General features: G+C 35.9%; 2 protein-coding genes across 2 annotated transcripts in view; one reads left to right on the top strand and one right to left on the bottom strand.

Moving 5' to 3' along the window:
* LOC140139000 (uncharacterized) overlaps positions 1-15,688 on the bottom strand; it is a 110,107-nt gene that overhangs the window by 15,351 nt on the left and 79,068 nt on the right. The window contains 2 exon segments of the mRNA XM_072160781.1: positions 5,414-5,585; positions 8,252-8,417. Coding sequence (XP_072016882.1) covers positions 5,414-5,585; positions 8,252-8,417 — 338 coding nt within the window.
* Positions 3,205-5,415, top strand: LOC140139948 (E3 ubiquitin-protein ligase TRIM33-like). The gene has a single exon (XM_072161732.1). The coding sequence runs from the start codon at positions 3,229-3,231 to the stop codon at positions 4,774-4,776; it is 1,548 nt and encodes a 515-aa protein (XP_072017833.1). The 5' UTR covers positions 3,205-3,228; the 3' UTR covers positions 4,777-5,415.

The following is a 15,688-nucleotide window of genomic DNA, read 5'->3' as shown; positions in this document are numbered from 1 at the left end:
AATGGACATAAGATGAGTACTGGTGGAGCAAAAGTAGAGGCTACACAAGATGGGGCCTTACTTGATGTACAGGACAACAATGATGGCACATATACATTTGACTATTTCACTTGGGGCTCAATACATGTTAAGATAAATGGGACTAAAATGAGAGGAAGTCCATTCTCTCCTTTTTAAAATTACCAATATGATCCTCATTTCTATTGTGATTTAGACTGCATACATTCATTCATTCATTCATTCATTCATTCATATTTTATTTCCATAAAAATCAAAGACATTACATAAAAAATAATATATAAACACGGTACATATGGAGGAAAAGGCTGGAAGACCAAAAAGGTCTGAAAGTTAGCCTTTCCTGAAATCAAATGAAATTAACAAAATAAATCAACATCACATAACATAACCAAAAGACAAGGGAAGGGGGGGGGGTGCTCATGGAAAAGATTAATTATATATAGAGATCAGTTTTGTTTTGAATTGATTGCGGAAATGTTTAACAGATTTTGAAGCTTTCAGATTTTTATCTAAAGAATTCCAAAGAATGGGACCTCTTGTACGTATGGCATGATCAGAAAAGACTTTCTTATTTTTGGTTAGATTTAGGTCATTTACATATCGTGTCTTGTAGTTATGTATGTCAGAACGCTTGGTAAAATAATTATCAAATGAACAGGGCAGCTCATTTATAGAATGCCTGTACATGAATGTACCTAATTCCAGTGTATACATATCTTCAACTTTTAATATGTTATAATTAGCAAACAATGGCGCTGTGTGGTCTCTATAGTAAACGTTTACCACCGTTCTAATAGCCCATTTTTGAATTTTTACAATTTTATTTAAGTAAGTTTTACATGTATTTCCCCATAAAAGTACTCCATAATTTAAATAAGGCAATATTAACGTACAATAAAGTGTAAATAAAATACGACTAGGAACAAAATGTTTCAATTTATACAGCCAAATAAGAAAGATGTATTGAAAGTGTAATCACAAATAAATGTATTATTTTCCCCACTCAAAATAATACAGTAATATCTATGGCATAGAACATAAAATGCTCAGTAGGGACCTTGAAATTTGTTCAAATCATATGATTTTTTTTCATGCGATGTTTTTTAACCATAATGTACCAAATGAGAGAGCAGCCTATTAAAAAATCTAAATTTTATGTTTTTCAGATTCACCCTAATGGTTAGTATATATTTTAATGCTAGACTATTTTTAAGTGCATATACACCAAACACAAGTCAATTGAAGCCGTACAAATTACCGCAAATTTAGGACTGTAAAATTTAGACTCTTCTTTTGTCTAGACTAGCACTAACCCTCTCATCTCAGGTTTTCATGTCAGAAATTAACATAACTTACCAAAATGAAAACAGAAATTCACTTGCTTCAAATTATCAGTAACTAACAAAAGGCTAGAATAAAAGATTGATCACACCTAGCAGGCTAACACTTCAGAATAAAAATGACTTACGAAAACAAATACGGATATACGGAAACAGAAAAGATAAAAGGACCCATAGACACATCTTCTATTCAATTCAAATGTTGTTTTAATCATAATATGGTGGTGACTGTACAAATGTATGTGTATAATTTTTGAATACTACAATAAATTGGTGAAAATTTGGAAAAAAAGCCACTGTTTATCATTGAGTGATTTATTATGTTAAAAACAAGTATTCTTCATATGAGATACATGCAGATAAATGATAAACATAATTGATAACACATATTCAGCCTACCAAATTGATTAGCATTGATCAATACATATTGATTAACTTTACTATTGGTGCATAAAAACAAAATCATTTAGCAACATCTGTGCAATTACAAAGGGTGTAGATACATCCTTAGGAAAAGAGTAGATGCTCTTGAGATGTGGTGTTACAGGAGGCTTCTACGAGTGACATGGAAAGACAGGAGAACAAATTCCTGGATCCTTGACAAGATTGGTACAAGTCTAACCATCAGAAGCGGCATAATGGAGAGAAAGCTGAAGTACTTTGGCCATATTGCCAGGAAACATGGAGGTGTAGAAAAACAGATTTTGCAAGGGGCCATGGAAGGCAACGAGGAAGAGGACGCCCACCAACATCTTGGACTAATGACGTGAAGCTGGTTTCTAACCAGGGAATGCAAGGTGCAACACACTTGGCATCGGATCGAGTGAGATGGCGTACTCTTGTGAAGACCACAGCAGCGCTACACAGCGCCACCTGACAGAGAGAGAGAGAGAGTGCAATTACAAGTTGTTGGTGGTTTTTTTTGGATTTTTTTTTATTTGGTTGGTTGTCAACTCACACCACCCCAAATATTTGAAATTGCAAAAACATTTTTCCTGTAAATGTCTAAAAAAACTTGCCTAAAGAACTTTTTTCTAGATACTAAATTACATTTTTTCCAAATTTTTTTGCATATTTAGCAAGTTCAAAACATAAATAAAGTAATATTTCTCTACTTCATAAGTAGGCTTGGATGTATACATATTTCAGCTACAATAAAAATAGTACTAAATGAAAGTTAATTAATAAAGTCCAAGAGAAATAGTTGGACATAATATTTATTTATTTGCATAGCAAAAATAAAACATGAATTTTCGGTCATAGACCTTTGTCAAGTGTGAAGACCTTTTGCATGCCGGAAAACAAAGGAAGATATGAGCAAAGAAACACGCAAATAAATTAATATTATGTGGTTTGACACCAACTATTTCTCTTGGACTTTATTATTGATCATTTTTCAAAACCTACGCAGCCACTATTTGTTTACTGATTGAAAGTTGGTATACTGACAAACAAATAGGTTTTTCTTCCTGGCCTAATCAATTAAATACAAAATTTCACACTTCAACAGGTGTATTTATATGAGCATTGACTGCCACTATGAGCTTTAATAACCTCATCCCTAATGACATAGCTAAATGACCTCTATTAACAATCATAGCTCAAAATTTGACCTTATGTTGTGGAGTATGAGTTTTTGAACCCAACACATTCAAAGGTCACTCTATTGCATATAGAAGCCTATTAGGGTTTAAGAACTGCATACTTGCAGATGAGTATGTTTTGGATCCTAGTGTGCATTATCCCATACAGATCATGATGATTGCTGAACACTTGACACTGTTACCATTTTGTACTAATCAGTACAAAATCATATTCTGATGGGACCCATGGTATCATCCTAACTATTACTAGCTAACACTTCTATATGATGGCTACTTCTCTTTCACCAGAAATGAGAAAGGAAGATTTCAAAGACGAGTTTCTAACTTGTTCTATTTGTGCTGAGTCATATGATAATGATAAACATAAGGCAAAATGTCTACCGTGTCTACATACATATTGTAAGTCATGCCTACAAAGAATTGCTGGTAAGCGATCAAAGTTGGATTGTCCAAAATGTCGCAAAACGATCACGCTGCCAGGGAGAACTGTGGACAGCCTGCCAAACAATTTCATTGTGGCAAATCTGAAGGAATACCAAGATATTTTCAACTTATCAGTCTCCTGTGGTGGTTGTGAAAGTGTTGAAGCAGCTATAAGTTTTTGTCATAATTGCGGACGTTTCCTCTGCCATAAATGTGTCGATTCTCACAGGCAATATGGTCCTCTACAAAATCACAAACTTTTAACATTAGCTGAGCTCCAAGAAAAGAAATACAATCCTATGACTCAACGGCAGCAGCATTGCTCAAAACACACAAATCAAGAATTGACTATGTACTGTAGAGAAGCTGACTGCAAAGTCCCTGTTTGTGCAACATGTGGCCTTGTTGACCACCGGGGTCATGATCTCACTGAGTTATCAGCAGCTATTGCAAAGGTTATTGATGGTATACAACACTCCACTGCAAGAGTAAGAGAGCGAAACCAAGATTTATCTCGTAAGCAATTAGCAGCGGAAAGCTTGCAAGAAACGCTGACAATAAACTTCACAAACAGAAAGAAGGAAATGCAGGAATTGGCTAAGAAATTGCACAGCCAAATTGATAGAACCTATAACAATGCTCACTTCAACATGAAAAACTTGTATGACACTGAAATGATCAATGTGACCGCAAGCATTAAATCTATGGATTCTCTTGCCACCCAAATGACCAATGCCTGTGAGTTTGCCAACAAGTCATGTGATATGAGCCAATCTACCCAACTTTTGACTTCACAAAACCAAATCATAGAGAGATTGCATGAACTAGAAACAGCAGAGCTACCGGAGAGTGCACCAGATAAGAGAGAGTTTAATTTCACTGAAAAACATTATTCAGCTAAGGCACAGATTCAAGAATCACTGCAGGAATTGTATGATTTAGAGTGGATTCAGCACCCTCAGCAGAGAGGACAGACTAAGCTCATTGACATAAATCAGAAACAATCAACTACAGCGAGCAACAGACCTTCATCAGCATTACCAGCAAGGAAACCACAGGTTGACCCCCAGCAATGCACCATTCAATTTGGACTGCCAAGTGCTAAAGGCTGGTTCAAGTGGAATAAAGCCATTGTACAAACTGTAGATGAGACTGGACATAAGATGAGCACCGGTGGAGCAAAAGTACAGGCTACACAAGATGGATACCCATGTGATGTACAGGACAACAATGATGGTACATATACATTTGACTATCAAGTTCTTGCTTTTAGGGCGTCACTAGATGTTACGATAAATGAGTCAGGAATAAAGGGAAGCCCATTCAGCTGGAAAATAAGGGACATTCTCAGTGAACCACTCCAAACAGTTTCACAAGTGTTTGAGTGAAAATATTTAAAAAAATCAAAGCTCCAGGGCTTATAATAAGTATATCATCATATATGATTGGGGACTTAAATATATATACCATGAAATGGTTGGCACTGGATGTGCCTTTGTTCAAAAATAACAACCGATGATATGATCATGGGTACCCAAAACATTTGTCGCAGCAAAAAAATATCTGATTTTGTTCAATTTCAACTCTAAGTAAACCTTCATAATAGATCAAAGTGCAGGGTATTAACCCCGCAGTCAGCTGTAATGAGTAGTTTCCACAACCCTACCAAACTTTGACAGACTCTGCAAACAAGCAGACACACACATCACATTAGTTTTGGTAGGTAACAAAATTTCAGACCTAAAATAGAATCTTTATAAAAAAAAAAAAAAAAAGTTGAAAATGCTCAAAGAAAAAAGCTGAAAAACAGCATAAATTTGGGATAAAATGGCTCAAATTGGGCTGTAAATAAAAGAAAATATGCAAATTTGACCAACATAAAAACCTGAAATCCCTAAAAAGAGGAAAAGTTTCAGGTCTGAAATTTGTATTATGCTGTGGCTCATGCCAAATATTTTGAGGACATTTGGGTCACAGGAAAAGCCCTGCTATAATGCCAAATAAAAATTAAATACAGTTAATTACCTGTTCCGAGGCAGATGACGCTTCCTTCATCACTCTCGCTTCTCTTCATGATTAGGCCAGCTAACACTTTACGTCCACTGATGCTTTCTGGGATACCCGCAGCCAGGGTGTTAAATGCTTGGTGGCTTAACCCGGCTATGCGATCATAAAATGTAGTACCATTACCTGTGGACTATTAACACACACAAAACAAAAGGCACAAGAAGTTAGCATTGCACTATTCCAGTTGAACTTCATGCACATCCTATGGAAGACATGACCTTAATCTTCCACACAGGGGGTGTAGATTTCAAATGGGGTTACCTGAATGGGGACTCCATTTGAAATCTACACCACCTGTGTGGGAGATTATAAGGTTATGTCTTCCACAGGGGGTGTATGGATTTCAACTGGAAGATTGCTTCATATTACCAGTGTGTGTACAATGTATCCAGAAGAATATAACATATGGTGGCAAAATACATGCCAAACATAAAAAGAAAAAGCAGGATTCCTTTTTACAAAACTTGCGTACTTTGCGTAATTATGCTGTGCTGCTGGATGGCTGCTCAAGTGATCTCCAATAAGTTTGCAAAATCTCCAGCGAGCATTACACTGTAAAAGGACTCCTGCTTGATATTTTATATACTGGCCTTAAAATATGTAAAATGGTCTGTCAGTTTTTTGAATGTTAAAAATTGTTTATTTCATAATTTACAGAAATGTGCAAGTTAGCAATACATGGATTTGGTGTTCTTCCAATGTATTTGAATAGGAAGAATTCCTTCTTTGATGCAAAATAAGTTACTTGTCGCAAGTTAATAATATTATGGTAAGAGTTTCCGTAGATAAATATTTTTTTCCGTAGATAGATATTTTTGAAATTGCGTTTTGATGATATTGTGAAGAAATTAAGATAACATAATATTTAATAAATTTGCAATGCACAAATTTCTATCAAAATTGCGGTCAAAAATACTATTCCAATTCAAAATTACTAAGACTTGAATAGCAAGGTCACCGCCGGGGGTCAGAGATCAGGCTCGAGGTTACACTCACATTGATACGCATTGGTCACGTGTCCAGAAAATTTTCCCGTGAAAATTTACCTATTAATCTTGACTGCCTAAATGGAATCAGCCAAATTTGTTGTGCTCGTAGGTCAACATATTCATAGGAAGTGTTAAATCCCCCATAGAACTTGTTAAATGACCAAAATAGTCTGTGGAGTTTCTGTCACGTTACCTAATTATTTTCGCTTAGAATTGACAAAAACACATCCTGGCAGTTATCTTGGGAAAAGACCAACAAAATTAAAATTTGACAGAAATCATACATTATGGCTTTAATATCAAAGAGGCACACTTTTAAGATATTGACGGTTCAGAACCAGAAAGCCGTAACTCACTATGACCAGCTCTCACAAAATGACCATAAAGCTGGCTCCCTTGCTTTGGTCTTCAAAAATCAATATTTCCTCCACAATATCTTTTGTTTTCTTTTGAATTTTGGGTCAATCCTTCATGTAATTATTTTGTGTAAACTAATCCTAATCATAACCTAATCATAACCCTAATCCTAACCCTAAACTAACACTAATCCAAACCTTAACCCTAACCCTAATTTCTTGTAAAATTACATGAAGGAGTAACCGAATTTTGCCATGATTAATGGACTGTATCTTCTATAGTTGCTCTGGCGACTTTGTGCTCATTTTGTGGGAGCAGGTGGTTATGAGTTGAGGCTTTCTGGCTCTCAACCCTCAATATGTACATTCAGAGAAAATCTAACCGCATGCCTTATAAGGTCAAGTGTACAAGCTCTGTTTAGTCAGTAGGCAACTTAACCAAGCATCACAATTAAAGAAATTGGGTTTGTAGGACATGTCTGTATTGACACAAATCAAACATGTCGTCTTAACCCGCATGGCATTTTAACACACGCTTAAAATAAGCATGTACAAAGTGGACTGATTATGTGTTACTCTGAGCTGTCTGCCACCACATTTTCATACTCTGTACATATAATAAAGGTCTGTACATAAGGTGGCGATACTAGTGTGTCCGCCTATCCTGAACAAACAAACAAATACAAGACTTCTCTTTGGGCCATAAAAAATTGTTTGATTGCCTTTCCAGGACAAAAATTTGGAGGGTCGATAGGTTGATCCCTTCTTTTTTCACAGGCCCTTCCTCCATTTTCACTCCATTTTGAAAAGGCTAGTATTGACAAATGCTTGAACTTGTTGCGGTAAAAGTATTTGCGTTTTTAGACTGCATTTAAATGGAAATACTTCTTGTTGTTAGACAAATATGCATTTAATGAATAAAATGAGTGAATAACAATATAAATTGTCCTCGATACTGTCAAAATTGAAGGTTTCTTTTAAAAAGTGATTGAAAAAAAAAATGACCCAAGATTTTGAATTTTTTCGGTCGGTCATGAGGGCAACCAAACACTTTTTGGCCTTAGTTTCGATCATCCTGTCAAAATGAATAGATTCTTGAGTATATACAAAACTTTGGAATGATTTCTGTTCAACAGCCTGGGATGTAAGTAGGCCTGAAGAAAAAATCCTGAAAATCTGAAAAAAAAACACCCTGAAAATCTGAAAAAGCGTGTGAATTTGGGCTTAAAAGCCCCAAAATGGGCTGATAATAAATAAAAGTGTGGACATTTTGACTAAAAAATCCTGAATTCAGGATTAATCCTGAAAAGATTTTTGGAGAAATGTTTGAAAATGCACCCAGTCAATTGTAACCATAGCTAACAGAATAGTACAAAAATCTGCCATATCTCCATACACCCCCTTTCCGCCAAGAACCCATTTACCCCAGGTTTCCCCAATCAGATACATACCAGCTGTACTGGAAGAGCTGCTGCTTGGGACACTGTGGGTTGATAAGCGCCCTCTGCCACCAATACCCGTAATGCGACGTCAGCTGCCTCACGCTTGCCATCTTTCTTGGCCCTGCTTGTCACAGCTGGGAAAGTACGCCCGCCTACTTGCACTCGGAACGTAAACCTGAATAATTGAGAAACAAGAACGATTCAGAAATATGAAATAATTATTGAAATAATGTTGGCTTTATTATTAAAGCGATATTCTGAGATTTTAAATTGAACAAGCTTTCCACAGTAGACCCTACATATACATTTGTTATACAGCGCATAAAATGGGGGGACTTTGCAGCAAAGTGCTTTTCAAGATATAGATTATTATAGACAGATATGGAAAATAATCACTAAAACTCTAAAGACATATATAATGTGATGAAGGTGTCTTTAATATATGTTATCTTCAGCAGATAGCAAGTGTTGTTTGTATAGTGACCTGTAAGTTTGTTTGTTACCCAAACCATTATGTATACCACTGCATACATGGTTACGCTAACATCTTTCATTTGGACACGTAAGGGAAGGGTATGAGCGTTTGGACAGTATTTATTGTGGGACATTAGAGCACATCAGACATATCGAATTGCATTCTGAATCGAAGAATGTCTTTCTGATATCAAATAATTTTCATTTTTGAAATTCACGATATAATACAAATTTTATGACAAATTATTAAAATTTGATATTTTTCACAATTTTGATATATAACAGTTCTCGAAGTAAATTTTATAAATCTAATGACATATTCTTAAAGTGTTTGTAGCTGGGAGGAAAAGCCGACGATCTATTGAAAATTTTGACCTTTCATATTGAAGTTATGGATTTTTTCCCCGAAAGACCTAATTTTTTTTTTTTGGTGTTTTGGGAAAAAAATCCATATCTTCAATACAAAAAAGGTCAAAATTTTCAATTGATCATCGGCTTTTCATCCCACCTACATACACTTTAAGTATAAATCATCAGATTTATAAAGTTTACTTCGAGTACTGTTAAAAATCAAAAATATCATTTTTAATCATTTGCCATAAAATGTGTATTACATTGCAAATTTCAACAAATCTAAATTATTTGATATCAGAAGGACATTCTTCGTATTCAGAATGCAATTCGATATGTCTGATGTGCTCTAATGTCCCACAATAAATACTGTCCAAACGCTCATACCCCACTCCCTTAAGCTCATAATTACATATGAAACCTGCTCTCATGAAACCTGGATGAAGTCAGGAAATTATGAATTATGATTTGGAGATGTGTTCAAATTGAAAGAGCTCAGACTGTTAGCATTACCCCCCCCCCCCTCCCCTGCACTTTTTTGATGTGCTGCATCACATTGTAAAAGTTAGGAGAAATCATTGTGGTATGTCACATGTCTCACATTGTCATTTTAAGACCCACTGCTGGGATCACAAAATAAGTATTAGTAAGATCTGGTGTTGTACCATTAAGATTCACCTTAGAATGGCCTTAAGATAAAGTTATGTACAAATAGAGAGCCCTTCCTCTGAAAATCCTGACAAGAATTAAGGTCCTGTGCCCTTATTTGCTGGTGTGATTTTTACAAAATGCACTTTTAGTTTGTGCCTCAAATTCCAGTTATGTCAAGGCGGCCATTATATGCCATTAGGCGAATCGTTACAATATAAAATGTAACAGACTTTCATTTATTGAGCATCAAAAAAAAAAAAAAAAAACAATGTGCCACAACAGGTTGAAATATATCGAGATTTCTTGAGACCCACTTTTATTTGAACCGCTTGTATCGGATTCTTCAAACGGCCTATTCCAGTCGAAATCCATACACCCCCTATGAAATACATTACCTTAATTTTCACACAATGGGTGTAGACTTCACACAAGTCACCCATTCAGGTAACCCCCATATGAAATGCACACCCCTGTGTAAAAGATTAAGGTCACATCTTCCATAGGGGGTATGGATTTCATCTGGAATAGCCTAATGACATGTGGCATACATACTTGATCTAACTCATCATATCTCTCTATAGGTATAATAAGTAGGTCAATCTATCATTGCCTGTACCCAAATCTTGAATATTTCAAAGACTGAGACTGTGTCAAATTTTTGCTACAAGGTACCAATTATTGTGTAATACAAACTCTTTTCAGAAATTTTCTTTTGAAATGTACTTCTTGTAACCCTAAGCGCATTATATACAGTTGTATACATCTTCATTGTACTTTTGGGGTCCTAAAGTGAAGTCAAATTCTATCCCCTCAAAAAACACTTAAGTCTATAAATGAATTAACTCTCTCCACATGGGTGTCGACTGCAGGCGACAAGTTTCAATTTTTTCTTTAAAAATTAAAAATTTCAGAATTGTAAATTTTCATTATCATATTTGGAATCAGCATGAAAAATTCATTAAAATGAGTACAAACAAGCCCAGTATTGGTTCAGTGGTTCTTAAGTGGTTCTTGATATTTTGAAAAAAATATCTCAAACTTGGACATTTTATGTTGAATCATATGGCTAGCATGCAGAGCATTAGCCATTCACTTGAGATAGGACTTGACAACTCTTACCGTGACCAAATTATCACAGCCTGACTGGCTGGCACTGGTAACTTACTTTTGCCAACACCATGACTATATGGTAATAAATGCATAAAAAGACGCTCACAATGATACTCAGTTGCATGGAATGATAGTTTTTAAGGCTTCAAGTGTCTCTTAGAGAAATAGGTCAAATAAATATTTGTCACGTCGTGTAAGAAAGTCGTTTGAGCAATAGCTGCCTTTTGTAAATTAAAATTTGCAGCACTTAACCCCCTGAGCACTACCTGCCGATCTAACACTGCTTCTGATTGGTCAATTACATGATATCTTCATTTTAATCACCAATCAGAATGGAGCTTTGCAAATAATTCACCCCATTTTTTTTGCATGGTGAAATTATTCTAACAATGTTGCTGATTGGTCCAATTGATAATGGAAACTTCTTTTTGCCCAATCGGCAGGTACCGTAGTTCTCATGGGGTTATGATGTCAAGTTTGAGGGTAGTGGGACTTGAAATGCTTCCTGAATCAACTTATATCACCTGATGAACAATCTCAAAGCCCAATTACTCATAGGATATAAAACTTTTGTCACACTTTAGGGTTTCCTCAAATGTAATTTCAAAATATAACATGAGGCAGCCATTCTAACCATGGCTTTCTTTCCCTCACATAATTATTTGTATCTTTTGTATTATTTATCAAGTAGAAATATGAGGCAAAACAGCCTCATGTCTCATTACATAGTCCAGTATCATTATACATTTAAGGTGAAGCATTGAGATTCAACCACATGCTGTTGTGGATGAGATTCAATACCCACTTTGAATAAGGTCAATTCAAGTTTGTAGAAGCAAATTTGGGGTAAAAGACCTGTGGCCTCGGAGATGAGGTGTTAAGTATTAGATTCTACCCTACATGTATAGAGGGATATTTTTAACGGTAGTAATTTTTCATAATTTTAACAGTTATTAACAGGTTGCTGCTTTTTTAAAAATATTATTATTTGAGGTATCAAACAGGTAGACATTAAAGCCTTTTAGTCTAAAAATATTTTCACTGGCTTTCAAATTTGCTGTTCTTTAACCGCATGAGAACTACCTGCCGATTGGCCAAAAAGAAGTTTCCATAATCAATTGGCCCAATCAGCAACATTGTTAGAATAATTTCACAATGCAAAAAAATTGGGGTTAATTATTTGCAAAGCTCCATTCTGATTGGTGATTAAAGTGAAGATATTATGTAATTGACCAATCAGAAGCAATGTTAGATCGGCAGGTAGTGCTCAGGGGGGTTAATAACCGCAAAGCGCGTGAAAGTAAACACCCCGCATAACATCAGTATTTTGATAAAGCAAGTTTGTGCATCATCAGGAAGGTGCAGCTGTAGTTTGTGTGGGTGCATATAGAACATTTCATTTGTGTATCTGCATACTGTGACAATGTCATCAAGACTGTTTTCTTGATGTTGATGCATCAACATATTTGTAAAATCAAGAAACTAGCATTAGAACCCATTTCCACTATAGTGTGTCTTGTTCTCTCAAGTTAAGTGTAGCACCATGTTGCTTTCGCAGTAGCAGATATGAATTGGTGTGTTTACACAGTTGCGTCACCCAGGGTAAAGACATATTGCCCTTCTATATACACATATGCCCCACAGGATTAGGTTAGCATCCACGATTCGAACCTGTCACTGTGAAATCCAACATGAGATGAGACAAGACTACAAGATAAAGTCACAATTTGGTTTTCACTTGTTTGCGATAGATGATTGTCATGTCATATTCAGACAAAAATGTCTACACTATCACCCAATGCCCACTACCACATGCCCACTATCATACCCCATACGATCAAGTTATCAGCTTCTTAAAACTATTTCGATTGGTTACAAACAGAGCTATCAATAGGCCTTGTCTTTTGAGGCGAGTGAGGTGATCACTTGCCATCACTCGCCTAAAATGAAGCTGAGGAGAGCTTTTTATCACTCGCCTACATTTGGTGTACAAGTGAGTAAAATCACTCACATACAGCTCACCTGACAAGTTTTGAGGAGAGTGATTTGTCACTCACCAGCAATTTTCAAAAGACAAGGCCTGTATCAATCAGCGATATGTTAAGATAGTCATGCAATAGGGCTGAAGGGGATTGGGCTTAATAGTGTAAGAGATCTAAATATATTGGTTACTTTGATGATTATTATCATGATATTAACCAATCAGGGCACTGTAAGAAAGGTGGTAGAGCCCTCATGTTTAAGTCATCTCCAAGGTAATGTGATAATGAAACATAATTCAGGGGACAGATATGAAAAACAAAAATCTGTTAGACTGTTATACTAGCATAAGACATAACCCAATTGAGTTTGTCTTAATGGGCTATTCCAGTTGACCCCTGTGGAAGATTTTGGAAATACCTTCCACAGAAGGAGTATGTTTTTCAAATGTAACTGGTCAGGGTTAATCATTTTGAAACCAACACTCACCCTGTGTATGGCTTTACCTTCCACAACTGGTGTGAGTATTTCAAATGGAAGTTACCAATTGCCTATTGTATACAAAACTCATACTCCCTCTGTGGAACACTTGAACTAAATCTTCCACAGGGGTAGCGTGGATTTTAAATGGAATAGCCCAATGTCAATGGATATCTAGGCATTAACAGCAAGAAACTCTAACATCTTGTAGAAGTTGTTGACAAGTGATCGCCTATAGAGCGATTAAAATCTTTGCTAAAGCAAGTCCTTCTTAATCTGATAGGATATGTGAAGGGACAGCATTTCATTATGTGGGCTAGTAAGGTCTCTGGTGGCTGCAGTCACTAGTGAATGGTGACTGTACCTGTTTACAAAACAAATGGCATTGACTACAAACTCTTCCTATACCTTTTATACAGGAGCTAAACATTGTTAAACAGTGATGAATCCTCACTTTTCCAGTCACATGTGACGCGAAAGCTAACGGAAGCGGGCATATGTGTTACGTGTGAGCACGTAAAATTTGTCATGCCTGGAACTTGGCTTATATGTTGGAGAGATAGTAGCTAAACATTTATTAAGTTTTATTTTGCAGTTTCATTAGACGATCTTTAGCTTGTGTTCGTTGTTGAAAGGAATTCAATCATGTCTCACTGTAGTTCATCACCATTTAACAACTTGCATCTGGCACATCTCCAGCGCATTTACTTTGCTTGTAAAGTTGCCCTCGCGAAGTAAACCACGCAGACGGCACGGACGCATCATCGTTAAACAGTGATAAACAATGGTGAAACATGATTGAATCCCTAAATATGTTGATTGTCAATTCGGTCCATCTAAGTCCAAAGCTTAGAAACAAAATTAAAAATAACTGGCATATTGAAACAATTGATCATTATTAGCTCCCCTATATTTTCCCCATCAAAGTAGTTTTATTCCAAAAAAGATATTACCCTTCCCAGAATCCTTTGCAACATGATGCATCACCTCATTTCATCATATGACACTCCTATTACTTTGTACAAGTTCCTTGTTTTCATTTTGAGAATATACTTGCTATTGGGTCGATAGTAAAAAAACCCAACATATTTTGAAAATCGGGATGTGTTCTGTACATTGAGGTACATTTTGTCACTATTGACCCATGTTGTACTAGATAGCAAATCAGTACAGAAAATTGAAATGGGGAGATATGCATTATAATAAGACATCTTCTTCTTAGAATAAATGCCTCCACTATGTGCGATATTTTTTAAAAATCCTTCTTCTATACCTCACCATGTCAGAATATGCAATGTCACTTTTGTCTACTCTTCCAAATGCTATACACTTATAATAAAGCTATGCAACTACATGGTGTCCCAAAAAAAAGAGGCCCCTCATTGCGCCCTCTTTTTCGCCTATTTCTGAAAAGTTGATCAAATGTATTTTGGTATGCAAAGAAACCTTTTATTGTTAGCTTTAATAAACCAAAACAATTATTTCAATCGGCTCACAACTTTTGAAGATATGGCCTTTTAAAGACAAGTACCTATTTTTCACTCTGTCCACGGATAGCAAACAGAGTGGTTGGGATGGGCTGCAAGATCACCAGACCTCACACCACTTGATTACTTCATTTGTGGCAAAATCCAAGATATTTGCAAATGTATTACTGCTATATTCGCAAGTATCCGGTGCACAAGGTTGGTACGCAATTGATGCAATGAGGACTACGGGTGAAACCTGTATTCGTCAAGGAGGCAACCAGGTAGAGGGCAGAGCAGCACAGTAAACTCACTTCAAAAGAACCAAAGACAAACTATTCCAAAAAGAGATATGACTGATGTGGTCAATAAAAAGAAAGCAAGAAACAATAAAGTAAGAAAGTAAGAAACATAATAAAACAAAAAGGCATAAAATAACCGAGAAAAACATAAGTAATTGCAAGTATAGCAAAAGAAGTCCCATCCCACATCAATTTCGCCCAAATTAATGACATCTAACAAAATTCATAACCCATAACCCCACCGGTAAAGCCCATTCCCTAAAATAAAGTTGTTATTTTATAAAGTTATCATCGAGGAATGTTTTATATTCATGCATGGTATATGCACTTTTAGTAGCCAAACCTCCTCCGTGGACAGAGTGAAAAAAGGATACATTTCTTTAAAAGGGCATATCTTCAAAAGTTATGAGTCGATTGAAATAACTGTTTCGGTTTATTAAAGCTAACAGGTAAATGCTTCTTTACATACCAACATAATTATACTTGATCAACTTTTCTGAAATAGGAGAAAAAGAGGGCGCAATGAGGGGCCTCTTTTTTTTAGGACACCCTGTATAACCAAACAAATAAACATACATTTCATTCTTATATTTCAATAACCATATTTTAACACTTTAATGCAACTTGTAAAC

The sequence above is a fragment of the Amphiura filiformis genome, chromosome 18, assembly GCF_039555335.1.
Source record: "Amphiura filiformis chromosome 18, Afil_fr2py, whole genome shotgun sequence".
Classification (NCBI taxonomy): domain Eukaryota; kingdom Metazoa; phylum Echinodermata; class Ophiuroidea; order Amphilepidida; family Amphiuridae; genus Amphiura; species Amphiura filiformis.
Note: the sequence above shows the minus strand (reverse complement) of the source record. Positions and strands in the feature narration are given on the sequence as shown.